Source organism: Rhincodon typus, chromosome 3, assembly GCF_021869965.1.
Source record: "Rhincodon typus isolate 14 chromosome 3, sRhiTyp1.1, whole genome shotgun sequence".
NCBI classification, from domain to species: Eukaryota; Metazoa; Chordata; class Chondrichthyes; order Orectolobiformes; family Rhincodontidae; genus Rhincodon; species Rhincodon typus.
The window spans coordinates 28,771,499-28,798,755 of record NC_063334.1 but is presented as its reverse complement, the minus strand read 5'-3'; the positions used below and the strand labels follow the sequence as shown (position 1 = coordinate 28,798,755).

The 27,257-nt window shown below is 43.5% G+C and overlaps 1 protein-coding gene and 1 long non-coding RNA gene across 2 annotated transcripts in view; one reads left to right on the top strand and one right to left on the bottom strand.

The window, feature by feature from the left end:
* LOC125482310 overlaps positions 1-20,648 on the bottom strand; it is a 37,601-nt gene extending 16,953 nt beyond the window's left edge. The window contains exons 1-2 of the long non-coding RNA XR_007261605.1: positions 20,629-20,648; positions 8,387-8,477 (exon numbers count right to left, since the gene is read on the bottom strand). This is a non-coding gene — a long non-coding RNA (uncharacterized LOC125482310). The remainder of the gene's footprint in view (positions 1-8,386; positions 8,478-20,628) is intronic.
* On the top strand, positions 301-27,257 carry LOC109928384 (thioredoxin-like). Its single transcript, XM_020528366.2, has 5 exons — positions 301-423; positions 15,559-15,663; positions 20,650-20,709; positions 23,671-23,736; positions 27,075-27,257. The coding sequence occupies exons 1-5, from the start codon at positions 400-402 to the stop codon at positions 27,129-27,131; spliced, it is 312 nt and encodes a 103-aa protein (XP_020383955.1). The 5' UTR covers positions 301-399; the 3' UTR covers positions 27,132-27,257.

Genomic DNA, 27,257 nt, shown 5'->3' with positions numbered 1-27,257 from the left:
TACCCATCATTTAGTCCTTCCACCTCCCCCCACCCTATCTTCTGCATATAGCCTGACATTTTCCTAGCTACCATCAGTTCTGAGGAAGGGTTATCAGACCTGAAACGTTAACTCCATAGATGTTGCCAGACCTGCTGAGCTTTTCCAGCAACTTCTGTTTTTGTTTCTAAGTTGCACCAACTTTGTTTCAGCTTGCTGGCAGGAGACAAGACTGATACAATAACTTGCTCGTACAGTACTCAGATAACAAGGTGTGGAGCTGGATGAACACAGCAGGCCAAGCAGCATCATAGGAGCAGGAAGGGACTCAACTGGCCCAACCAGTTCCTCTTCTTGCACTGTATAAATTGCAGGGTTCCAGGCCGTTGGTGCTAGATTACAGACCAACTGCCTGCCACAATGATCTGCACTCTTAGCAGCAAGGTAATTGTGATATTTCCTTTCAATGTGTTCTTTTATGTGTTAAGTTTTCACCTCGTGAGTTTAATATACAATTTCTGGGATTGAGTCGCGTAGATCCAGCTGAGTATTAAAGTGTACGATCCCCAAAGTTTGCAACTGTTTTAATGTGGCTCTTTAAAATGTAACCGGAGCGTTTATTGCATTGGGAACGGGTGTGTGTGTGTCTCCATCATCAGCAACAGGGATTTTCTATTAGAATCGAACTTCAAAAGCACAAACCACCTTCCGTAAATTAGTCATTCCACTGGTCAGGAAGTGTGAACTGTAACTAACTAATTTCCGATGTTTTTAGCAACTTTTTCCCTCACTAACCTTCAAAAGATTTTATCCGAGACCGAGTGTGTCAGATTCACGGAATTGTTACGGCCCAGAAGCAGGCCATTCGGCCCATCGCGCCCGCACAGGCTCTTCAAGCCGATCTCATGCCTTTTTCACTAAATGCCTGCACACTATTTCTATTCAAATAGTCATTGAAAGCTCTCCTAGCCATGTAAACAAAAAGTTTTTTTTATATTAAAAAAAAACTCTTATTTGTCAGTTTTTATATTCCTCGCTAGTTTGCCTCCGTCGTTTATTTTCTCTGTCTTTGTGTTCTTTGATGGATTCTGAATTAATCCCTGTCTTCAGGACTATCATTGACTTTGGCCTTCTCATTACTCAACTTGATGAATATCCCTTTCTTAGAACTTTTTGCAGAGCATCATGAATTGCCTCCTTAAAAGTCAACCACTACTTCCTTTTCGTTATTCCTGCTCATCTCTCCACCCAGTTCACTTCAGAGTTTTAGAGCACACAGAACCTTCGGTCCAGCTTGTCGGGCACCAACCAGATATCCCAATCTTACTTAGTCCTATTTGTAAGCATTTGGTCCATATCCCTCTAATCATATACCCACCCAGATGCCTTTTAAATGTTGTAATTGTACCCACCTCCACCATGTCCTCTTGCACTTCGTGCCCTACAGCACCACCCTCTGCGTGAAAAAAGTTACCTCTCAGGTCCTTTTTAAATCTTTCCCATCTCACGTTAAACCTATGTCTTCTAGTTTTGGACTTGCCCATGTAGGAAAAAAAAACCATGAGTGTTTACCCTATCCATGCTCCTCATGATTTTATCAACCTCTAAAAGGTCACCCCCTCAGTCTCGGATGCTCCAGGAAAAAAAAGCCCCAGCCTATTCAGCCTCTTTCTATAACTCAAATCCGCCAGTCCCAGCAAGGTCCTTGTAAATTTTTTCTGCACCCTCTCAAGTTTAACAACATCCTTCCAATAGAAGGGAGACCAGAATTGTGCAGTATTCTAAAAGTAGCCTCACCAATGTTCTGTACAGCTGTAACATGATGACCCAAGAAGGGTCTAGGCCCAAAACGTCAGCCTTCCTGCTCCTATGATGCTGCTTGGCCTGCTGTGTTCATCCAGCTCTACACCTTGTTATGCCAAATGCCTTCTTCACTATCCTGTCTACCTGCAACACCATTTTCAAGGAATTATGAATCTGCACTCCAAAGGCTCTTTGTTCTGCTTCACTCCCCAGGGCCCTACTATTAACTGAAAAAGTCCCACCCTGATTTGCTTTACCAAAATGCAACACCTCATATTTATTCAAATGAAATTCCATCTGCCACTCCTCGGTGCATTGGCCCATCTGATCAAGGTCTCATTGTACCTTGAGATAATCTCTTCATGGTCTACTGCACCACCTATTTTGATGTCACCTACAAACCTATTAACCACACCTCCTATATTCACATCCAAATCATTTATATAGATGACGAAAAGCAGTTGATCCAGCACTGATCCTTGTGGCACACCACTGGTCTCAGGCTTCCAGTATGAAAACAGCCCTCTACCACCACCTTCTGTCTCATACCTTCAAGCCAATTTTGTATCCAATTGGCTAGCTCTCCCTGAATCAAATGTAATCTAACCTTACTAACCAATTAACCATGCAGAATCTTGCCTTGCTGAAGTCTATATAGACAATATTTACCACTCTGCCTTCATCAATCTTCCATGTCACTTCAAAAAAGTCAATCAAGTTAGTTAGACATGATTTCCCACGCACAATGCCCATGTTGACTATCCCTAATCAGTCCTTGCCTTTCCAAATGCATGCAAATCCTGTCCCTCAAAATCCCTTCCAACAACTTGCCCACTACTGACATAAGGCTCACTTTCCTGGCTTGACTTTAAAGCCTTTCTTAAATAATGGCACCATGTTAGCCAACCTCCAAACTTCTGGCACCTCGCCCGTGGCTATTGATGATACAAATATCTCAGCAAGGGGTCCAGCAATCTCTTCCCTAGCTTCCCACAGAGTTCTGGGAAACCCTGATCGGGTCCCGGGGATTTATCTACCTTTACGCATTTTAAGACCTCCAGCACCTCCTCTTCTGAAGTATGAATTCTTTTCAAGACATCATTATTTATTTCCCCAAGTTCCTTAGCTTCCATGTCCTTCTCCACAGCAAATACTGATGCAACATATTTGTTTAGTATCTCATCCATCTCCTGTGGTCCCACATGTAGATGGCCACGTTGATCTCTATGGGACCTTATTCTCTCCCTAGTTACTCTTTTGCCTTAGTGTACTTACAGTATCTCTTTGGATTCTCCTTGACTCTGTTTGTCAAAACTATCTCATGTCCCTTTTTTTGCCCTCCTGATTTCCCTTTTAAGCATATTCCTACTGCCCTTATACTCCTCTAGGGATTCACTCAATCCCAGCCTGATATATGCCTCCTTCTTTCTCTTGACCAGGGCTTTAATTTTTCCAGTCATCCAGCATTCCCTACACCTACCAGCCTTGCCCTTTACATTAAGAGGAACATACTGTCTCTGGACTTCCAAAATTTCATTCTTAAAGGCCTTCTACTTCCCTTTACCTGCAAATAGCTTCCCCCAATCAACTTTTGAAAGTTGCTATCTAAAACTGTCAAAATTGGCCTTCCTCCAATTTAGAATTTTAAATTTTTGATCATAACTTTTCCATAACTGTTTTAAAACTAATAGCATTATACCACTTGCTCTAAAGAGCTCCACCACTGACACCTCAGTCACTTGCCCTGCCTTATTTCTCAACAGAATGTCAAGTATTGCTCCTTCTCTCATAGGTATATCCACATATTGAATAAGAAAGTTTTCTTGTACACACTTAACAAATTCCTCCACATCCAAGCCTTTATCACTGATAGTCCCAGACTTTGTTTGGAAAGTTAAATCCCCTACTGTTACAACCATTTTATTCTCCCACATATCTGAGATCTCCTTACAAATTCGCTTCTCAGCTTTCCACTGACTATTAGGGGGCCTATAATACAATCCCAACAAGATGATCATCCCTAGATAGTAGGAACTGCAGATGCTGGAGAATCTGAGATAACAAGGTGTAGAGCTGGATGAACACAGCTGGCCAAGCAGCATCAGAGGAGCAGGAAAGCTGACGTTTCGGGCCTAGACCCTTCTTCAGAAAAAAATGAAGAAGGGTCTAGGCCCGAAACGTCAGCTTGCCTGCTGTGTTCATCCAGCTCTACACCTTGTCATCTAAGATGATCATCCCTTTCTTGTTTCTCAGTTCCACACATATTACATCACTGGATGATCTCCCAGGAATATCCTCCCTAAGTGCAGCTGTAATGTTCTCCCTAACCATAGATGCCCACCTCCCCTTCCCCTCTTGCCTCCATTTCTATCCTTCCTATAACATCTGTATCCTGGAACATTAAGCTGCCAGTCCTGTCCATCCCTGCGCCACATTTCGTTAAAGCTATGGTATCCCAGTCCCATGTTCCCAACCATGCGTTAAGTTCATCTGCCTTACCTGTCAGGGCTCTTGCATTTAAGTAAATGGAGTTTAATTTATCAGTCTGACTTCATTCTCTGCCAAGATCTTGTCTGCCTTGATTATTTGACTTGCTCCCTTTAACTACCGTACCAACCTCAGCCTTTTTCCTTTTCTTGCTATCGCTTTGGTTCCCACCCTCCCCCCTTACTAGTTTTACTCCTCCTGAGTAGCACTAGCAAATCTCGTTCCAATTCAGGTGGAACCTGTCCTTCTTATACAAGTCATATCTACCCCTGAAGAGATCCCAATGGTCCAAAAATGTGAATCTTTGCCCTCTGCACCAGCTCCTCAGCCACGCATTCATCTGCTCTTTACCCCTCCTATTCCTACTCTCACTAGCTCGTGGTACTGGTAGTAGTTCAGATATTACTACCCTCGAGGACCTTTTTTTAACCTCCTGCCTAGTTTCCTATATTCTCTCTGCAGGACCTCATCGCTTTCCCTACCAATGTCATTGGTACCAACATGCACAATGACCTACTGCTGGTCACTCTCCCCTTTCAAAATATTCTGCACCCTCTCCGAGATGTCCTTGACCCTGGTACCAGGGAGACAACACACCATCCTGATGTCTGTCTGTGCCCCAGACTAGAGAATTCTCTATTACAATCAATTGCTCGGAACCTGACATACTCCTCATTACAATAGAGCTAGTCACGGTACCAGAAACCTGACTGTCGGTGCTATACTCTCCGAAAGGCCATTGACCCTACAGTATCCAAAACAGTATTCTTATTTGAGATGGGGATAGCCACAGGAGACTCCTTGATTGATTGATTGATTGATTTTGTTTGTCATGTGTACCAAAATACAGTGAAAAGCTTTGTTTCCAAGTGGTACAGGCAGGTCACAGCAAGCAAAGGATGTACAGATCAAAAAGACTTAGAAGCATACAGGTTACATTGCAGGTTACATTATTTGAGGCTAGAACCCATTCAACAGTCTGATAACGGCCAGAAAGAAGCTGTTCCTGAACCTACTTGTGCGTGTGTTCAGGCTTCTGTATCTTCTGCCTGACGGAAGAGGTTGTAGGAGGTCATTACCAGGGTGTGATGGGTCTTTGATGTTGGCTGCCTTTCCGCAACAGCGAGCCATGTAAATGGAGTCCATGGATGGAAGGTTGGCTTCCATGATGGTCTGGACTGTGCACACCACCTTCTGTAATTTCTTACAGTCCTGGACAAAGCAGTTGCCATACCAGGCCATTATGCACCCAGACATCATGCTTTCAATGGTGCATCTGTAGAAGTTGGTGAGGGTCCTTATAGACATGCTAAATTTCCTGGGCCTCCTGAAGAAGAAGAAGCGTTGTTGTGCCTTCTTGACAGTCACATTTACATGGGCAGTCCGGGACAGGTCGTCAGTTATCGTCACTCCGAGGAACTTGATGCTCTCCACCCTCTCAGCCTCAGTTCCGTTGATGTAGATGGGGGTGTGTTCTCCTCATTTCTTTCTGAAGTTGATGACAGTTCTTTAGTTTTGCCAATGGTGAGAGACAGAATGTTTACATTGCACCACGTCACCAAGCCATCCATATCCGTTATGTAGGTTGACTCGTTGTTGTTAGATATCCATCCCACTATGGTGGTGTCGTCAGCGAATTTGTAGATAGCATTCATTCAGAATTTGACAACACAGTTGTAGGTGTGCATGGAATACAGTAGGGGGCTGAGGACACATCCTTGGGGTGTTCTAGTGTTGAGTGTTATTGTGGAGGAGGTGCAGTTATCTATCCTCACTGATTATGGCCTATGGGTCAGAAAGCTTAGGATCCAATTGCAGAGGGCGGAGCCAAGACTGAGGTGTCACAGTTTTGAGATCAGTCTGGAGCGGGTAATGGTGTTGAAGGCGGAGCTGTAGTCAACGAGCAGGAGTCTGACTTAGGTGTCTTTGTTGTCCAGATGTTCCAGGGATGAGTGCAGAGCTAGGGATATGGCATCCTCTGTAGACCTGTTACGTCACTAGGCAAACTGTAGGGAATCAAGGCAGGTTGGGAGACTGGAGTTGATGTGGGCCATGACCAGCCTCTTGAACACTTCATGATTATTGAAGTCAGAGCTATTGGGCAGTAGTCATTAAGGCATACTGCGTGTGTTTTCTTGGATATGGGGATGATGGTGGTTTTCTTGAGGCAGGTGGGGACATCAGCTTGTAGGAGGGAGAGTGTGTCGGTGAATACCTCTGCCAGTTGGTCCACCCAGCATCTGAGTGCTTGGCCGGGGACGCCGTCTGGGCCTGTCACTTTCCTTGGGTTGATTTCCAGGAAGATTGATCTGACATCTGAAGTAGTGACAGAGGGAACAGGTGTGTCTGGGGCTATCGGGGCAGGCGTTGCCATGCCGCTGGTATTCTGCTCAAACCGAGCATAGAAAGCATTGAGCGTGTGAGGGAGGGATGTGTCATTGTCTGCTATCTTGCACTGTTTCATTTTGTATCCCGTAATGTCGTTTAGGCATTGCCATAGATGGCGCAAGTCTATTTGGTAGGTCTGGGCCTCTAACTTGGTCCGGTACTGCTTCTTGGCCTCCCTGATGGCTTTGCGGAGGTCATATCTGGATTTCCTGTATTGGTCTGGGTCACCCGACTTGAATGCTGCATGTCTGGTCTTCAGTAGGGAGTGGATTTCCTGGTTCGTCCAAGATTTACGGTTGGGGAACACTCGGATTGATTTCTTTGGTACACTGGCCTCCACACATTTGCTAAAGAAGTTGGTGACGTTGGTGCATACTCGAGGTTATCCGCTGAATACTTGAACACGATTCAGTCCACCGAGTCCAAGCAGTCCCAGAGACAGTGTTCCGCTGCCTCGGACCAGAACTGTACTTCGTTTCGTGAAGGATTCTCCTGTTTCAGCTTCTGCTTGTAAGCCGGGAGGAGGAACACAGCGCTGTGGTTGGAGGATTGAGCGGTAGGCAGCTTTGATGGCTGTAAAGCAGCGGTCCAGGACGCTCGGTCCCCTGGTGGGGCAGGAGATGTGCTGGTGGTATTTTGGCATCACCTGCTTGAGGTATGGTTTGGTTGAAGTCACCGGCCACAATGAATAGGGCCTTGGGGAATTTTGTCTCCAGAGAGTTTATGGCGGTGTAAGTTTCATCTTTGTTATTCTTCACATCCGCATGGGGTGGTATGTAGACTGCTGTCAGGATGGTGGAGATGAACTCTTGCGGTAGGTAGTAGGGACAACATTTTACTGTAAGATACTCTAGGTCCAGGGAACAGTGGTTTGCCAGGGTCGCTAGGTCTGAGCACCAGAAAGTGTTGATCAGGAAGCATACCCCACTGCCCTTAGCCCTGGCTACCTCTCCTACCGGTCAACCATCTACCTGACTGTATCTGCGGTGTCTCCATCCTCATTGTCTCCAACTGATCCATGTGATCCAATAGGATTCACAGCCAAACACACTTCCTGCTGACATAGTCTCCAGGAATATTCAAATTCTCCCTGATCTCCCCTACCTGACAGGGAGAGTTATTTCACAGAATCACAGAAACCCTATAGTGTGGAAACAGGCTATTTGGCCCAACAAGTCCACACTGCCCCTCCGAAGAGCATCCCACCCAGACCCATTATCCTACCCCTGCATTTCCCATCTCTAACCCACCTAACCTAAACATCCCTGGACACTATGGGCAATTTAGCATGCCCAATCCACCCATCCTTGGACTGTGGGAAGAAACCGGGGCACCCAGAGGAAACCCACGCAGACACGGGGAGAACATGCAAACTCCACAGTGACAGTCGCCCGACGGTGGAATTGAACCTGGGTCCCTAGCACTGTGAGGCAGCAGTGCTAACCACTGAGCCACCATGCCCCTTTAATAATCTACAGGCCCAGAAATTACTTAAAAGCAAACATGATACACTTCGCTCAAAATGCAGCATCAAAACAGTCTTACTGCTCAAAAACACTGCCCTGGGATAAATTAATACCAATCCTTAATATTAAAAGTCCAACAAGAGACAGATCACAGTATAAACATAGGGGGAAAAAAAAACCTTCATGTTACTCTCTATTGTCGATTTATGAAAAGAAACAGATTAAGGTTTAGAAGTTTATAAGTCTTAAAATCAAACACTTACCTGATCAGGCTACCAAAGGTCATCCTCTTCCATAGTTTTAGGCAGTGATTTCTTCTGCTAAATCAGGGATACATCTGTAGCTGTCGGGAAGCTGGATAACAGACACCCCACATCGGCTATGAAACTGCACGGCTGTATTCTAAGTTCATTGTAATTCCCTTTAGTTAGGTTAGACACAGTTGTTTCTAGCTCAAGTTTCTCACTCTAGAATTGAATATTAAATTCCATTATGTTATGATCACTACTTCCGAGGGATCATTTACTCTGAAGTCATTATTAAACCTGCCTCATTACCCATTACCAGATGCAAGGCACACTGCTCCCTGGTTGACTCCATGAGATATTGTTCTAGGAAATTACCCATAATTCACTCTTTGAATTCATTGTGGTAGAAAACCTTTCCAATTTTATTAACACAATCAACAAGAAGATTAAAGTAACCCATAATTATTGCTCTATTCTTTTTACATCCTCCTATTAATTGTTGATTTCTCACCTTTCCCACAGAGTGGTTTCTGTTTTGGGGATCTATAAATTACTCCTATCAATATCTCCTTTCTATCACGGTTTTTTACCTCCAACCACATGGACTGTACATCATCCCAGCCTAGACCATCTTTCACAACTGTCCTCATTTAATTTCTTATTAACAGTGCTACCCCACCAGCTTTTCCATCCCTCCTCTCTCTCTGAAAGGTCAAATATCTTTGAACGTTAAGTTCCCAGTTTTGATCTTGTAACCATATTTCTGTAATGGCTATGAGATCATATTCATTTACACAGACTAATCAAGCAAAAGCCTGATTTGGTTATATTCATGGATTCTTACTTCACACACAATGTCCCAGACACCATCATCACGATCCCGGGGTATATTTCTTCCCACTGGCAGGACAGACACACCAGAGGTGGCAGCACAGTGGTATACAATCAATAAAGATATGCCCTGGGAGTCCTCAACTTTGACTCTGAACTCCATGAAATCTCAACATGGCAAAAAAACCTACTGTTTGTTCCTTACCACACACTAACATTCTCTCCCCACCCCACCCCCACCACTCCCCTCAGTTGATTAATCAGTTGTCCTCCATTTTGAACACCACTTCAAAGAAACACAGAGGTGTATAAGGGCACAGAATCTGGATCTAAGATGTCAATGCCCATCACCAGGGGTGACTTGGTAACACCACTGCTTATCTAGCTGGCCAAGTCCTAAACAATATAGCTGCTAGACTGGGTCTGTGGCAGGTTGTGAAGGAATCAAAAGGCAGAAACAGATTTGACTTCACCCTCACCGATCTAGCTGCAGCAGCTGCACCAGTTCTTAACAGCATTGGTAAGAGAGATCACCGCACAGTCCTGAAGGAGCCAATATCTCCTCTTCACGGAGAGGATAACATCCATGATGACATGAGGTACTACTACTGTGCTAAATGGAATTCATTTAGATCTAGTCACTCAAACTGTCCATCTATGAGTGTTGTAGGTTATCAGCAGCAGAATTGAATTCAATCACATGGCATGGCCTATATCTACTCTACCATTACCAACAAGCCAAGGGATCAACTACAATTCAGCGAACAGGTGTTAACAGCACGCAAGGAGCAGCTAATTGCATACCAAGCAACAGAAGTACTGTGCTGTAAATGGAACCAAGCAATCCTGCAGGCAACAGATCAAATCTAAGTTCTGCAGTCCTGTCATATCCAGCTACAAATGGTGGTGCACAACTCACTGAAGGAGGAGACTCCATAATATCCCTATCTTTAATGATTGGAAGGTGCCCACATCAGTGTAAAAGACCAGGCTGATGCATTTGCAACCATTTTCAACCAAAGGTGCTGAGTGAATGATCCCTCCATCTGTTGCCCCCAGTATCACAAATACCATCTTCTGATAATTTAACTCTCAACATAAATATCAACTAATAGCTGAAGGCACTGGATACCAGAAAGGCCAGAGGGCCTGACAACATTTCAGCAAGAATACTGAAGACATGAGCTCCAGGATTAGTTGGGACCATATCAAGCTCTTGCAGTACAGCTATAACACTGGCATCCACTTGACAATATGGAAAATAGTCCTGATATGTCCTGTCCATAAAAAACAAGACAAATCTAACCCAGCCATTCACCACCCCATCAGTCAATACTCAATAAAGTAATAGAAAGTGTCAGACAGTTCCATCAAACAGCAGTTGTTTTAAATTCACTTGGGGTGTCACTGATTGGCCAGTACTTGTTGCCCATCTCTAGTTGTCCATGACAAGGTGGTTGGTGTGCTGCTTTCTTAAACTGCTGCAGTCCATGTACTATAGGTTGACCCACAATGCCCTTAAGGAGAGAATTTCAGGATTTTGACCCAAAAACAGTAAAGGAACGGTGATGTATTCCAAGTCAGGGTGGAGAATGGCTTGAAGAAAAGCTTGCAGGTGGTGGAGTTTCCATGTATCTGCTGCCCTTATCCTTCTAGATGGAAGTGGTTGTGGGTTTGGAAGGATCTATCTATCTATCGGTGAATTTCTGCAGTGCATCTTGAAGGTAGTACATACTGCCGCTACTGAGCATTGTTAGTAGAGGGAATGGATGCTAGTGGATGTGGTGCCAATCAAGGGGGCTGGTTTGTTCTGGATGGTGTCAAGTTTCTTGAGTGTTGTTGGAGCTGCATTCATCCAGGCAAATGGGAAGTATTCCATCACACTCTTGACTTGTGCCTTGTACACGGTGAACAGGCTTTGGAAAGTCAGGAGGCAAATTACTTGCTGCACTATGCCTTGACTCTGACCTGCTTTTGTAGCTAGTGTATTTATATGGTGAGTTTCTCGTCAATGGTAATCCCTAGGATATTGATAGTGGGAGATTCAGTGAATGTCAAGGAGTGGTGATCAAATTGTCTCTTGTTGGAGATGGTTATTGCCTCACATTTGTGTGGTGAGAATGTAACTTGCCATTTGTTAGCCTAAGCCTGGATATTGTTCAGATGTTGTTGCATTTAATATGGACTGCTTCAGTATCTGAGGAGTTGCAGATGTTGCTGAACATTGTGTAATCATCGGCAAACATCTCAACTTCTGATCTTATGATAGAGGGATGGTCATTGATGAAGCAGCTGAAGATGGTTGAGCCCAGGACACTATGCAGAGTGTCTCCTGCAGAGATGTCTTGGAGCTGAGTATGTGCCAGGCATGACTTCAACCAGCAGAATTTGCCCCTAGTTCCCATTGATTTCAATTTTGCTGGGGATCCTTAATGTCACACTCAGTTGAATGCAGCCTTGATATCAAAGGCTGTCACTCTCACCTCACCCCTGGAATTCAGCTCTTTTCTCCATATTTGTACCAAAGCTATAATGAGGTCAGGGGTTGAGTGGCCCCAGTGGAACCCAAACTGGGGGTCACAGAGCAGGTTATTGCTGAGCAGGTGCTGCTTGATAGTACTATTGATGACATCTTCCATCAAGATTGAATGTAGACTGATGGGGCGGGAATTGGCCAGTTTGGATTTCTCCTGCTTTTTGTGTGTAGGGCATATCCAGGCAATGTTCCACATGTCAGGTAGATGCCAGTGTTGTAACTGCATTGAAACAGCTTGGCTAGGGGAGCAACAACTTCTGGAGCAGAGATAGCAATCCTTCTTCAGAAATGGGGGAGGGGCAAGGGAGCTCAGAAATAAATAGAGAGAGGAGGGGTGGGGCTGGAGAAGGTAGGTGGGATGGTGATAGGTGAGGTGGGAGGAGTGGATAGGTGGGAAAGAAGATGGACAGGTTGTGTCAGGTCAAGGAGATGGGGATGAGAGGGAGGTTTGGTCATGGGATGAGGCCAGGGTTGGGGAGATTTTAAAACTGGGAAAATCCACATCTAGGCCATTGGGCTCTAGGCTCCCAAGGTGGAACATGAGGTGCTGCTCCTCCAGTTTGCGGGTGGTGTCATTGTGACACTGGAGGAGGCCCAGGTTGACACGTTACCCAAGGAGTGGGAGGGAGTGTTGAAGAAGGGTCCCAACCCAAAATGTCAATTTTCCTGCTCCTCTGATGCTGCCTGGCCTGCTGTGTTCCTCCAGCTCCACACTGTGTTATCTCTGACTTGTGGAGCACATGTCTTCAGTACTATTGCCAGAATATTGTCAGGCCCATAGCCTTTGCAGTATCCAGTGACTCCAACTGTTTCTTGATACCATGTGGAGTGAATCAAGTTAGCTGAATATTGGTGTCTGTAATACTGGGGAGCACTAGAGGAGGCCAAGTTGGATCATTCACTTGGCACTTGTGACTGAAGATTGCTGCAAAAGCCTCAGCCTTTTCTTTTGCACTGATATGTTGGGCATTTCCATCATTTAGGATGGGGATATTTGTGCAGCATCCTCCTCCAGTGAGTTGTTTAATTGACTGCCACCATTCACAACTAGATGTGGCAGGACTGCAGAGCTTAGATCTGATCCAATGGTTGTGGGATCGCTTAGTTCTGTCTGTCACTTGCTGCTTATGCTGTTTGGCACAAGTAGTCTTGTTTGGTAGCCTCACCAAGTTGGTACCCTATTTTCAGGTATGCCCAGTGCTGCTCCTGGCATGCTCTCCTGCACTCTCCATTTGAACCAGCATTGATCACCTGTGATCCCCTGGTTTTATGGTAATGGTTGAGTGGGGTATATGCCAGGCTACGTGGTTGCGGATTGAGTTGCAGTATAATTGTGTTGCTGTTAACGGCCTACATAGGTGGTCAATCTTGAGTTGCTAGATCTGTTTAAAGTCTGCCCCATTTAGTACTGTGGTAGTGTCACACAACACAATGGAAGTTATTCTCCATGTGAAGATTGTGCAGTGGTCACCCTTACTGATAATACCATGGACAGCTGCATTTGCAGCCAGCAAACTGGTAAGGATGAGGTCAGAGATAGTAGGAACTGCAGATGCTGGAGAATCTGAGATAACAAGGTGTAGAGCTGGATGAACACAGCCAGCCAAGCAGCATCAGAGGAGCAGGAAGGCTGATGTTTCAGGCCTAGACCCTTCTTTCTCCCTCCTGTTTGTTCCCACACCATCTGCCGCAGACCCAATCTAGCAGCCATGTCATTTAGGACCCAACCAGCTTGCAGTAGTGCTGCTGCCGAGCCACTCTTGGTGGTGGACATTGAAACCCAGTGTACATTTTGCACCTGGCCGCCCTCAGTGCTTCCTCCATGTGTTATTCAACATGATATGCAGTAATTGGCAAGAGGTTTCCTTGCCTATGCATAGCATGACGCCATGAGACTTCATGCAATCCAGAGTCAATGTTGAGGACTCCCAGAGCAATGCCTTCCTGACTGTATACCTCTGTGCCACAACCTCTGCTGGGTCTGTCCTGCTGGTGGGGCAGGACATATCTAGGGATGGTAATGGTGGTGTCTGGGCCTTTGTCTGTCAGCTTTGTTTCCATGAGTATGACTGTGTAAAGCTGTTGCTTGACTAGTCTGTGAGACAGCTTTCACAATTTTGGCATTGCCCCCAAATGTTCATAAGGAGGACTTTGCCATGTTGACAGGGCTATGTCTGTCATTGTCTTTTCTCGTGTCTAGGTCAATGTCAGGTGATCCGTCTGGTTTCATTTCTATGTTGGGGTTTCACAGCAGTTAATACTGCTTGCTAGGCATTTTCAGAAGGCAGTTAAGAGTCAACCACATTTGCTGTACATCTGGAGTCACATGTAGGCCAGACCAGGGGTGAGGCTGACAGATTTCCTACTATGAAGAACATAGTGAGCCAGATGGGTTTTTCCAACAATCAGAAGATTCTTAATTCCAGATTATTTTTTATTGAATTCAAATTCCACTATTTGCCATGGCGGCTGTCAAACTCTGGTCCCCAGAACATTAGCTGAGTCCCTTGATTAATAGTCTAGCAATAATACCACATTGCCTCCCCGTTTTCTTAACAATAATCTGCTCACTGTTGCTCAGTTTCGGTTCCACGCAGGCCACTCAGCTCCTGAGCACATCACAGCCTTTGTCCAAACGTAGACAATAGAGTGGAGATTACAGGCAAGATGAGAGTGACTGCCCTTAATAACAAGGCAGTATCCAACCACATGTGGCATCAAGGAGCCCCAGCAAGACTAGACTGAATAGGAATGGAAATTGGTGTCATACCGAGTACAAAGAAGATGGTTGTGGTTGTAGGAGGTCCATCATTTCTATCCCAGGAAGTCCTCAGGATAGTTATCTTCTAATCAACCTGTTCGAGGATGTTATATCCAAGCTTCCTGATCCAGGAGTAGAGACGACCAATGCATCTCAAGAGCCCACTTCCTCAAGGCAGTGTCCTAGGCCCAACCATCTTCAGCTACTTCATCGATGATGCTCCTTTTTTCATAAGGTCAGAAGTGGGGATGCTTTCTGATGACTGTACAATTATCAGCACCATTTGCGGATCCTCAGGTACTGATGGAGTCCATATCCCGCAAGGCTTGGACAGAATCCAAGCTCGGGTTGATGTGTGGTATGAATGTTGCTTGCAATCCCAAGGCATGTAACAATGATGATCTCAAACAGAAAAGAATCTAACCATTTCCATTTGATATTCATTAGCATTACGTCAGCATGTGACTTACAAGACTTTTAACAAAAAATCTTCAAAGTCTATAGTGAACAGTTATGGGAGATTAGTTAAAGGTTTAAAGCCGCAGCCATTTTAAACACCACATTGTTCTTTAGCGGAGGTGGGAGAGGCGGGCACGATAGCATCATTTAAGATGTATCTAGACAGATACATGAACGGGCATGGAGCAGAGGGTTACAGATCCTTGGAAAATAGGCGACAGGTTTAGATAGAGGATCTGGATCGGCGCAGGCTTGGAGGGCTGAAGGGCCTGTTCCTGTGCTGTAATTTTCTTTGTTCTTCTTTGTTCTATTAGAGATCCATCTAACATTTTTTTATACAAATGTTTTTTAAGAATACTGTGTGTGTCCAAAGTTAAAAATTCATTTTATTTTTAACCCATAGAGGCCGGATTTCCAAGTCTGGTAAGGTGAGATAAGAAGAGTTCAATATATATACAGAGGAGGCTTACTCATTCTTCTCCCCCATACATTAGCTCCATGCAGTGACTCCTGACCCAGTTCTCTGCTTAGGAAGAAAAATTGTATTCTTTTAAAGCAAATTAATGACATAATTTTCTATAAATATCTTTTATTTTCCAGGCTGAATTTGATGACAAATTGAAGGAGGCTGGAAGCAAATTAGTTGTGATTGACTTCTATGCAGATTGGTGTATGCCTTGCACCAACCTTGCAAAATGGTACAATGTAAGAATCTGACGTTATATTGTGTTCATTTGCTTTATTGTGAGTGCTATGCATTCAATTACAAATGCTTTATTTCTATCTTTACTATTTTCGTAACCTCCAGCCATTATCACTTTGGACTGTCCTCAATTTGCGTGCTTTGACTCATCCTGCCATGCGATAATAATAATTTCCCTTAGCACCATCTTTGTTGCGTTTTGTTCTTTGTTAAATTTTCCACATCTTCTCAAAATGTATTTCTTAAACCCACCAATTATTTTAAAGTCCTCTCTACCACCCTAATTATACAATTTGGCAGTACACAGGGACATCATGGTACAAGTGAAAACCATCCCAATGGTCTAGCTTCAGTTCTTTATGAATTGAGGCCAGAGATTGCAGTCTAAAGATAAGGGATAAGCAATTTAGGATTGATATGAAGAGAAATTTCTTCACGCAGAGAGTGGGGAGCCTGTGGAATTCTCTGCCACAGAAAGCAGTGAGACCAAAAAATTGAATGCCTTCAAGGAGGAGTTAAATATTGTTCTTATGGCTAAATGGAAACAAGGGTATGGGGAGAAAGTGGGAAAAGGGTAGTGAATTGGATGATCAGAGACGATCATATTGAATAGCAGAGAGAGCTTGATGGGCTGAATGGCCTACTCCAGTTCCTATTTTCAATGTTTCTATGCAACCAATTTTTCCCACAACAATCCTTAATCCAGGGATTTAACATTCCAATCTTATTTATTATACATCAATTTCTTTGTTATCTAGGCAGTAGTCACAAGATTATGACTTTTCTGAAGTTCTGCTTTTCAACTTAGCCCTTACTATTCAGCAGAACCTCCTTTATAGTTCTATCTATATTGCTGTACCTATTTTAATCACAACCACTGGATCCTTCTACTGCAGCATGGAGAAGATGTCCCGAATCCTAGGACTGAGCAGGCAGCACAACCATCTCAGCTGCAGAGAATGGTGTCAGTTTTACCCCTGCTACCACTACCTTGCCATTAGCTTTTTACACCATCCCCCCTCCAACTTGAATGGTTCCCTGGTATTTGTTCACCCACGCGTTAGCCACCACTTCTATCCACACAGCTTGCAAGAATCTCAAATTAAATGGACAATTGAAAATGCTGGAACTCCTCCCCTTCTCCCTGCTGCGTCCCCATACCTGCTGCCTCACTGCAGTCACACATTTCCATCCCTGACCGCTGAGCAAATGAAAAGATGTTAAACTTAGCTGTATGGTCACCTCCTACAATACCCCATCCCTGATGTTTCAATGTCTGCAGCATGGTCTCCAGCTCAGTGACTCTGAGTGTAGCTTTCTTGTTGCATTTACTGCAGTTATGTTGGCCTTGGATCACTCCTGCATCCTACCATCTGTTTTTATGTCATACATGAGTAATTATTTTCTTTTTAAGTTGTTGCCTCTTCTCACTACCAATTACTGAACTAATCTAAACTTTTGGAAATCCAATAAACCTTGCCATTTAAGAACAAACTAAACAATGGGAATCACTAACAAAAACAATAGTTGCTGGAAAAGAAAGTAGGAATCACGAGTTTCTTATTTCCCTTCTGCTACAATGAGGAATGGGTGAAGTCCATTTTCATAGATTCGTTTAAGGGGTAGCTAAACAAGTTGTCAAGGAAGAAGAGAATAGAGGATTACACCACCAGTACAAGGGACCTTACCGAGAGCATGAACAACAAATGGACCTGCTACAGTGCTATATATCCCATGGAATCAAAAAAACCTATTCTTTATATCTGGAATAATTGTTTGACAAACTCCCATTATCATCCCAAATGACCTCTTATTTCAAAGACCGCAACTTCCCCCTTCAGTGGTCGAAAATGCTCTCAACCGCATCTCTTGTGTTTCCCACATGTCTGCCCTCACATCCCCTCCCCGCAACAAAAACAAAGACTGAATTCCCCTTGTCTTCACATATCACCCCACTAACCTCCGAAATCAATGTATCATTCTCCACCACTTCTGCCACCTGCAATCCAACACCACAACCAAGGATATATTTCCCTCCCCATCCCCTAACTGCCTTCCGTAGGGACCAGTCTCTCCGCGACTCCATCGTCCGCTCCACACTCCCCACTAGCCCTACCACCCCCGGTACCTTTCCCTGCAAACGCAGTAAGTGCTACACCTTCCCCTACACCTCCCCCCTCACCTCCATCCAAGGAACCAAAAAAAGCCTTTCACATCAGACAGAGTTTCACCTGCACATCAGCTGCTCCCAATGTGGCCTCCTCTACATTGGTGAGACCAAGCGGAGGCTCAGACACCACTTTGTAGAACACCTGCGCTCTGTTCACAATAAACTACAACACCTTCCAGTCGCAAACCATTTCACTTCCCCTTCCCACTCCCTGGGCAATATTTCCATCCTGAGCCTCCTCCAGCGTCACAATGAAGCCACCTGGAAACTGGAGGAGGAGCACCTCATATTCCGCCTTGGGAGCCTATATCCCAATGGTCTCAATATGGACTTTACCAATTTCAAAATCTCCCTACCCTCGGCCTCATCCCAAGACCAACCCTCTCTCTCATCCCCGCCTCCTTGTCCTGACACAACCTGTCCATCTTCTCCATCTGAGATAACACAGTGTAGAGCTGGATGAACACAGCAGGCCAAGCAGCATCAGAGGAGCAGGAAAGCTGACGTTTCGGGTCGAGACCCTTCTTCAGAAATGGGGGAAGGGAAGGGGATTCTGAAATAAATAGGGAGAGGGGGGAGGCGGATAGCAGATGGATAAAGGAGAAGATAGGTGGAGAGGAGACAGACAGGTCAAAGAGGCGGGGTTGGAGCCAGTAAAGGTGAATGTAGGTGGGGAGTTAGGAAGGGGATAGGTTGGTCCAGGGAGGACGGACAGGTCAAGGAGGCGGGATGAGGTTAGTGGGTAGGAGATGGGGGTGGGGCTTGAGGTGGGAGGAATGGTTAGGGAGGCGGGGACTAGCTGGGCTGGTTTTGGGATGTGGTCGGGGGAGGGGAGATTTTGAAGCTTGTGAAGTCCACATTGATACCCTTGGGCTGCAGGGTTCCCAAGTGAAATATGACATGCTGTTCCTGCAGCTTTTGGGTGGCGTCATTGTGGCAATGCAGGAGGCCCTGGATGGACATGTCGTCCAAGGAGTGGGAGGGGGAGTTGAAATGGTTCGCGACTGGGAGGTGTAGTTGTTTGTTGCGAACTGAGCGTAGGTGTTTCGCAAAGTGGTCCCTAAGCCTCCGCTTGGTTTCCCCGATGTAGAGGAAACATTAACTCTGTTTTCTCCTTCACAGATGCTACCAGACATGCTGAGCTTTTCCAGCAACTTTGTTTCTGTCCATCTTCTCTCCCACCTCACTGACCAATCCCCACTACCGCCTACCTGCACTCACCTATCACCATCCCACCTACCTTTCCCAGTCCCGCCCCCTTCTCTCTATTTATTTCTGAGCTCCCTTCCCCCTCCCCCATTTCTGAAGAAGTGTCCCGACCTGAAATGTCAACTTTCCTGCTCCTCTGATGCTGCCTGGCCTGCTGTGTTCCTCCAGCCCCACACTGTGTTATCTCTGACTCCAGCATCGGCAGTTCTTACTATCTCCCATTATCTACTGTACAGATTCATCATATTTTATCAGCATTAAAATTGTAGAAATGCAATATTTTGAGCAAATGCTGTCTAGAATAATGTTACATGCAAAAATAAGAGCAGTACAGGTGGTTCTCCTATAACACGATAGTTGCATTCTTGTGTGACCTCGCGCTATAGAAATTTGTCATTGAAAATCACATTATAGGGAAATTGCTATAGAAAATTGCTATACCTGTATAGCAGAAAGTTTGCATTATCCAAACAGCGTCCACTATTCATCAATTGTGTCACAGCCAATTCCCGTTAACAAAACACGCGTTATAGCAGAACTACCTGTTTCTGCAAAACCTGATTTCAATATCCCCTACAATTTTGCTTCAAGACTTTTGCTGTCTTCATAAATTTGCATAACTTAATCATTTCCCTTCAATCATCTCTGCTGTTAGGACAACAGTCCTGTCAGTATTGCCTTTAACAGGCTTTGCTTGTAAACACAAAATTAGCCACACAGGTGGTTTCCTGGTGTTGGAAAGAAATATATATAATGAAATCTATTCACACCATTGTCTTCATTTTTATGTCTCACTGTATAAATAAAAATTTTTACAAATATAACCATGGGTGATTTGGGGAAAAATATAGAAAAAAACTGGGCCCTCTTGTGGCACAATTGTAGAGTATTTCTTAAAAATAGCAAACCCAGAATTTAGCATTGCCCTTAATAGGCTTTGCTTGTTAATATACAATTCGCCGCATGGGTGTTTTCCTGCTGGTGGAAAAAAAATTAAAAACGAAAAAGAGAATAATCCTAGACGTGTAACATGGTAATATCACCAGGTGATTCTTAGTGAAATTCTATTCTCAGGCCACCTTGGAGTATTGAACTAAGAATTAGGCATATTACCTTGAACTCTTCTCCTTGGATTTTGTCACTATTAACACTGAATTAATAATGGTTCCGGGATTTGCCCAAGATGTGGCCATAGGATTAGCCTGATTCCTCCAGGAAATGAATACCAATCTTCAAAACAGTGCAGATGTCCCAGGAAAAAAAATTCAAGGGGAATAATTTTGGAGTAAATCTATTTAAAAAAGATTTTGCTTGAATGCTTTTCATTCACTTTATATACACATATTTTTAAAAAGTAGTCATAAGGTTATTGAATACTGCTTGATGGATAGTGTCATGCAATCTTCACTTTGGAATGGTTTACAAAGACAAAGCATGATGAAAATGGATAGTCTAGCCAGTAACAACAATGTGAGATAACTAGGATGACTGGAAGGAGATTGTATTATGAAACTTCCAGAAGTATGTCCAATCAGAGTTTGAAAAATTAAGTGGCTCCAATGCGAAGAGAAAATAAGGTTAATTTTACCATTCTCTTCTTTTCCCCTAGGAACTTCCAGACCAATATCCTGATGTGATCTTCTGCAAAGTAAACACAGATGATGCTGAAGTAAGTTGGATAATTGCTACATGAATTGAACTTTGTCTAGATAACCCATCTAAAAATACAGATGCAGTTTGACAAGACCATTAAGTGTTGAGGGTTCATTACACAATAGCATCAGTTTGAAGTGTAAAGATGCTTTTTTGAATTTGTGTTGAAACTTAAATCCATTTGGAGCAGTGCACAATTCTGGTTTTCCATTTTATAAAAAGAGTGCAGGCACTGATGTGAAGCGATGATACTAAAAATGGAAAGTGAAACTATCAGGTGATGATGACTGCAGCAACTCTTTGGTTAGAAAAGAGAAGGCTGAAGATGTAGTAATTGTGACAAGGTCAGCCAGCTAGACTTCACTGGAATAGAAGTTCCCTGATTGGACCTGATTAACAACCCCAATCAGGGAGACCTGGCTGACATCAAAGGATGAATGTCAGGGATATTGAGCCCTGAAATGCCTAACTCAGTGAGATGCAGCGCTATTGTCAAAGGCAAAGCATTTGTGAATAAAGGGCGATTGGTGATGGGTTGCCGGACGCTGAAGAGTTATTTCAGAGGGATGACCTGATCAACTTTTTTCAAATACATAAGTGTTTTCAAAAAAGGTAGACGTATAGAATATGCTTCCACTTTTGGGAAGTGCAACACTAGGAGCAATTGAATATAAGAGTGCCACTAATCCAAGAAGGAATTCTTGGAGAAAGAGTGTGAAAATTCAGAATTCTCTGCAATAGGGATTCATTGAGATGATTAGCATTTCAGGATGAAATTAGATAAGAATAAGAGCTTAATATACTCTGAATCAGCTTAGTGACTACAAATGTGCTTCACCACTCAGCTATTTTTCCACCAAAAGACAGAAATCCCCTCTGCCTGTGCCATCTTTATTAGGCAGCTGTGGGCTAGGGCAAATGTTAACAATCTATTATTGGCCCTCACTTGCAGCATGGTGGAACAAAAGCTACAAAGCCATGCTGCTCACAGCATATGGCTGATACACCCTTTCATTTACAACTCTGTTCTCCACCCTATTTAACTACCAGGCTACGCAGTTTACATGTCCATACAGACATACTGCTTAAATATCCACCTTAAGTCACCACTACTACTCTGTCCCCAATGCCGACTGTAGCCCTGCAGCTTGTCATTTTCCAATAGAGGAACAAGGCAGGTAATCGGATAAATATGAACACCAGTTTCTTTTATAGCCATCTAAGATGAACACAGATAAAACCAATGAAGGCTGCAGTTCGCCACCACAAGGCAAATCAAGTACTGGCATCATGACCAATGACTATTTCACAATCGCTGATGATCTGCTGCACCGGTTCCCATCTATTGGAATCAGGTGTCAATCAGGTCCCATCTGGCTTATTGCGCTCAATGTAGTTGAGCTCTCTAATGCACAAGGAAAGCTTCCGCCTCCTCAATGTCCTTCACCTTAGAAGAAGCTCCTGTTCTCCCAGTTCCACCACATCCAGCACGTCGCCTCATACCCACTCTAATTGTGCAGAGAACAGCCCACCAAGATGATGCAGGATGCTCTGTCCAGTCAATACTGGAGGCTATCCATCAGACCAGCCCAAGCAGTGGAACTGTATTTTCTTCTTCGTCTTCTGCTCCACTGTAGCCCTATTTGAGGCATTAGTGAGGGGACGTGCATTGGTGTAATAAGCCAGTGTCCCCTGTAAATCAGCCTGTATGGCACCTGGACTCTCGAATGCACCAGCTACACAAGAATGCTCCAGAAGCTACAGGAAATGGTAGCTGACAGGGTAGCAGGTACACACCTCTGGGAAATTTTTAATGTTTTCTTTTTGTTCTAGTGGAAACTCAAGTGTCAAAATCTCTCTCCTGTTTGAGATCTGAGGAACAATTAATGTTCCTTCCCTCCACTGTACTGTGTATATCACAATGCAAACCATCTCTAAAGGAGTTTCTACATCCTTAAGTTGCCATGACCATATGTAATTCTTAAGTAATCTCTTGAACTTTCAAATATTTGGTCCTGGCTATCTCGTGGTGCTGAAGTAGTTCAGAAATAGAAAGGTTCACCCCAAATGAAGACTGAAAAATGGAGAGTTTAGTTTCCATTCAACTTCAATTGCAAAATCTGACATACTATTGTGCATATTGGATGTCATATTTTTAACAAAATAAGTTGTAACTTAGAAGTTTTGAAGGGCTTAAAATAGGTTTATCACAAATAAACATGTTAAAATCAGTGTTAACTGGGGCTTAAGTTGCAACTTTTTAAATGTTGAGACTCAATTTTCATTCACCAGACAATTGAAATCTGAAAGAAAGTAAAAATAAAACTCTCCACATGAAATGTTGACATTAAAAAAAATTAGTTTTGTATAAATGTATCCATGCTCTAGCAGTTAAGCTACCTGCAGTAAAAACAGAGTATGCTGGAAAATCTCAGCAGGTCTGGCAGCATCTGTGGAGCCAGAAACAGAGTTAATGTTTCAAGTACAATATGATACTTTTTTTTCTTCTGAATAAGATACATAATGGACTTGAAATGTTAAGTCTGTTTCTCGTTCCACAGAGACTGCCAGACTTGCTATGTTTCTGCGGCATTTTCTGTCTTTAATGTAGGTTTCCACCATCTTCATTATTTTGCTTTTATTGCAGTTATTTGTAGTGTACCTTTTGAGGTATACTTATTATTATGCTTAAATGTGGTTGGCAATGTTTGCACAGCAAGATTCCACAAACAGCAATAAGGTGAACAATCAGATAATGTATCAAAGAAACTGTTGAGGGATAAATGTGGGCCAAAATACTAGGACATGGGACCTTTCTCACATCTAACTTGTCAGAGTTGCACTCGATTCCTTAACAAATATTAAAATAATAGGTAGAACAACAGCACTGAGATAGATCTTGAACTTGCAAAGTACTATTGCTATGTTATTGCTTTCTAAATTTCTTCTGTTGCTGCTTTCTTTTCTTCCATTTCAGGATTTGGTTGAAGAATTTGCCATCCACAGTATACCATACATTCTGCTCTTCAAGGATGGGAATATGGTATAGTAAATAATGTTTAGTTTAGTACATTAATGACACTTCCTCTCAATCTCAATTGACAGTTCTCCTTTCACATGGAAATGCAGGATTCTGTCCAAAATTGCACTGCCATTCTTGAAGGGAGCATACTTTTATTACTCCATATTTCAATCCATGGACCTTTCCACAGTGATTCATTGCAGGAAGCCCTGAATTTACACAACATTGAGTGTGAAATGATTTTAAACATGCATGGAATTTTTAGAATGTTACTATTGAATAGATCGGTGCTATTAGACTAGACATTGCTTAAAGTGGAGGCATTTATTTTTCTGGGGAAGTCGGGGTAGGGATACCACTTGAGAAATGTGGAAGCTTATCACAACCTTGCTGTTCCCTAATTGTAAGGAGAGCAAAACCATTTCTTGGAACATGGGCATTACAGGTATGACCAGTATTTATTGCCCATCTCTTATTGTTCATGATGTGAATGGCTTGCTAGGCCATTTCAGAGACCATTGCTGATCTTCTAGAGTCACAGTAGGCAGAGAGGACTTCAATTTAAAAGACAGTAGTATACTTCAGCACTGAAGTGGCTGAAGCATTGGTTTTATTCTCAAATTTCTGATCTAGGGACTGGACCCTCAACTTTTGATGCCAGTGGCAAGATGCTACCAACTGTGCCACAGCTGGTTTGTATGTTGACTCTGCTAACCAAAGTGGCAAGACAACATAGAGTCATAGAAATGTACATCATGGAAACAGACCATTTGGTCCAACTCATCCATGCTGACCAATAGCCCAAATTAATCTAGACAACACAGTGTGGAGCTGGAGGAACATAGCAGGTCAGGCAGCATCAGAGGAATAGGAAAGTCGATGTTTAGGGTCAGAACCCTTCAGTTCTGAAGAAGGATCCTGACCCGAAACGTCGACTTTCCTACTCCTCTGATGCTGCCTGACCTGCTGTGCTCCTCCAGCTCTACACTGTATTGTCTCCAATTCTAGCATTTGCAATTCTTGCTGTCTGTAAATTAGTCTAGTCGCATTTGCCAGCATTCGCCACCTACAATCTGACCCCATGACCAAAGAGATACTTCCCTCCCCACCCCTATCTGCCTTTTGTACAGAACACTCTCTCCGCGACTCCCTCGTCTGCTCCACACTTCCCACTCACCCCACCGCACCCGGCACCTTCACCTGCAACCGCTAGAAGTGCAACACCTGCCCCCACACCTCCATCTGAGGCCCAAAGGAAACTTACCATATCCAACAGGGGTCACCTTTACATCCTCCAACCTTGTATACTGTAACTGTTGCTCCCGAAATGGTCTCCTTTACATAGGTGAGACCAAGTGCAGACTTGGGGACTGTTTCGTGAAGCATCTGTGCTCTGTATGCGATACTCGAAAACACCTTCTGGTTGCCAACCATTTTAACTCCCCGTCCCACTCCCTGGGTGACATGTCCATCCTGAGCCTCCTCCAGTGCCACAATGATGCCACACGCAAACTGGAGGAGCAATACCTCATATTCTGCCTTGGGACCTACAGCCTGATGGCCTAAACATACAATTCACCAGTTTTAAAATTTCCCCACCTCCAGCCTCATCCCATGTCAAACCCTCTCTCTTATACCCGTCTCCTTGACCCAACACAACCTGTCCATCTTCTCTCCCACCAATCCACCCCACCCATTCCACTGACCAATCCCCACAACTCCCTACCTGCATCCACCTATCATCGTCTCACCTACTTTTCCCCAGCCCCACCACTCCTCCCTCTATTTATTTCCCAGCTCCCTTCCCCCTCCCCAGTTCTGAAGAAGAGTCCTGACCCAAAACATCGACTTTCTTACTCCTCTGATGCTGCCTGGCCTGGTGTGTTCCTCCAGCTCCACACTGTGTTGCCTCTGACTCCACCATGTGCAACTCTTGTTATCTCCAAGTAGCTTTCAATCCAAATTTTTAAAATTTAATTTGCATTTAAATTCCACCAGTTGTTGTATTAGATTTGAACCCATGTTCCTGCAGAATTAGCTTAGGCATCTGGATTACTTGTCTGGTGACATTATGACTAAGACATTAACTTTCCCTGACATGGACATCAATTTTTGATGGTGGCAAGACATATATTTATAGTGCAAAGCATGTGTGACCTTGGGCTTCATTAATCAAGGCATCAGGTACAAAACAAAGGAGTATTGCTGAAATTTCATAATGTTCTGTTAGGCCCCAACTAGAGTATTGTGCCTAGTTTCTGGTCACCACATTTTAGGAAAATTGTGAAAGCCCTTATGAGAGAAGAGATTTGCCAGAATTCTTCCAGGTTAGGTTGGAGAAGCTGGAATTATTCTCCTTGAAGCAAAAGTGATTGAAGTCAGATTTATTAAAAGTTGTGGACAATTCTTACAGGTCTGGATAAGAGAGCCATCCATTAGCTTCCACTCACTGATGCTACAAGAACAACAGGGCATGCAGATGCACACTTCTGGGAAAGACATGGAAGGGGAATGTGAGGAAGATAGTTTAATGCAGCTAATGGCATTGAACTGAACCTGCTGCCACAAGGATGGTGGAAAAGATTTCAAATGAAAATTGGATGGGTCATTGAAGAAAATAAACTTGCAGGGATAGAACAGGGGAGTGGGATTGACTAGATTATTTTTTTTCTGGAATTGAGAAGACAAGGGGAGTTCTGATAAGAAGTGATTAAGAAAGAGTTTGATAGGATGATGTAGTGAAGATGTTTCCAGTTGTGGATGAGGCTAGTATTACGACTCATGATAAGATGATCAATCATCTATCCAATGAGGAGGTGACAAATATAGATGCACTGAAGGAAAAGCTAGGTAAATACATGTGTCAGAAAGGAAGGATGTGGTGTTAGGGCAAGGTGAACAAAGGTGGAAGGCAGTTCATACGGATCTACCATATATACTCAAGTAAAGGTCGATCTCACATAAAAGTCGAATCCTCATTTCTGGCCAAAAAATCTGGCATTTTCCATATATCCCTCGTTCTTCATAGATAACAGATCAATATTTGTTGATGGCCTCCATTCTGCAGGCTGTCCCACTCCACTCTGGGCCTCCAGAATTACTGTAATTTGTTGTGTTTTTTTTTCTTTACTCGTTTAGAGATCAATTGGGCTTCTGCTAATAATATGTACGAATTTTGATGGACATGAGTTTCAGTCTCTCAAAAGTAGTATCAATGTAATAGTTGACCCTATAAATTTAACCTTAAAAGATAGTCTAAAAAATTTGACTTTTGCATGTGTATATATGGTATGTATAATACTTTATCCACAAAACATACAGTTCTGTCTTAACCCATTTCATTTATAATGTCTTTACAGATAAAAGCAGACAACAACAAAGAAGAACTGAAGAAAAAAATTGAAAGTCTTAAATGAGTCCAGTCTTTTTCTGAAACCAAGTAAATAGGAGTAAAATGCAAAATTAAGTGATAATTCCATGTGATAGCATCAATTATGTACAATAAAACAATAAACAATAATAAAGATTTATGTTCATGTAAA

Excerpts from the sequence above, each read along its gene's own strand:
- LOC109928384 (XM_020528366.2), top strand. The coding sequence starts at position 400 with ATGATCTGCACTCTTAGCAGCAAG. Across the intron at positions 424-15,558 it reads TCTGCACTCTTAGCAGCAAG|GCTGAATTTGATGACAAATT; the intron begins GTAATTGTGATA and ends TTTATTTTCCAG. Across the intron at positions 20,710-23,670 it reads TAAACACAGATGATGCTGAA|GATTTGGTTGAAGAATTTGC; the intron begins GTAAGTTGGATA and ends CTTCCATTTCAG.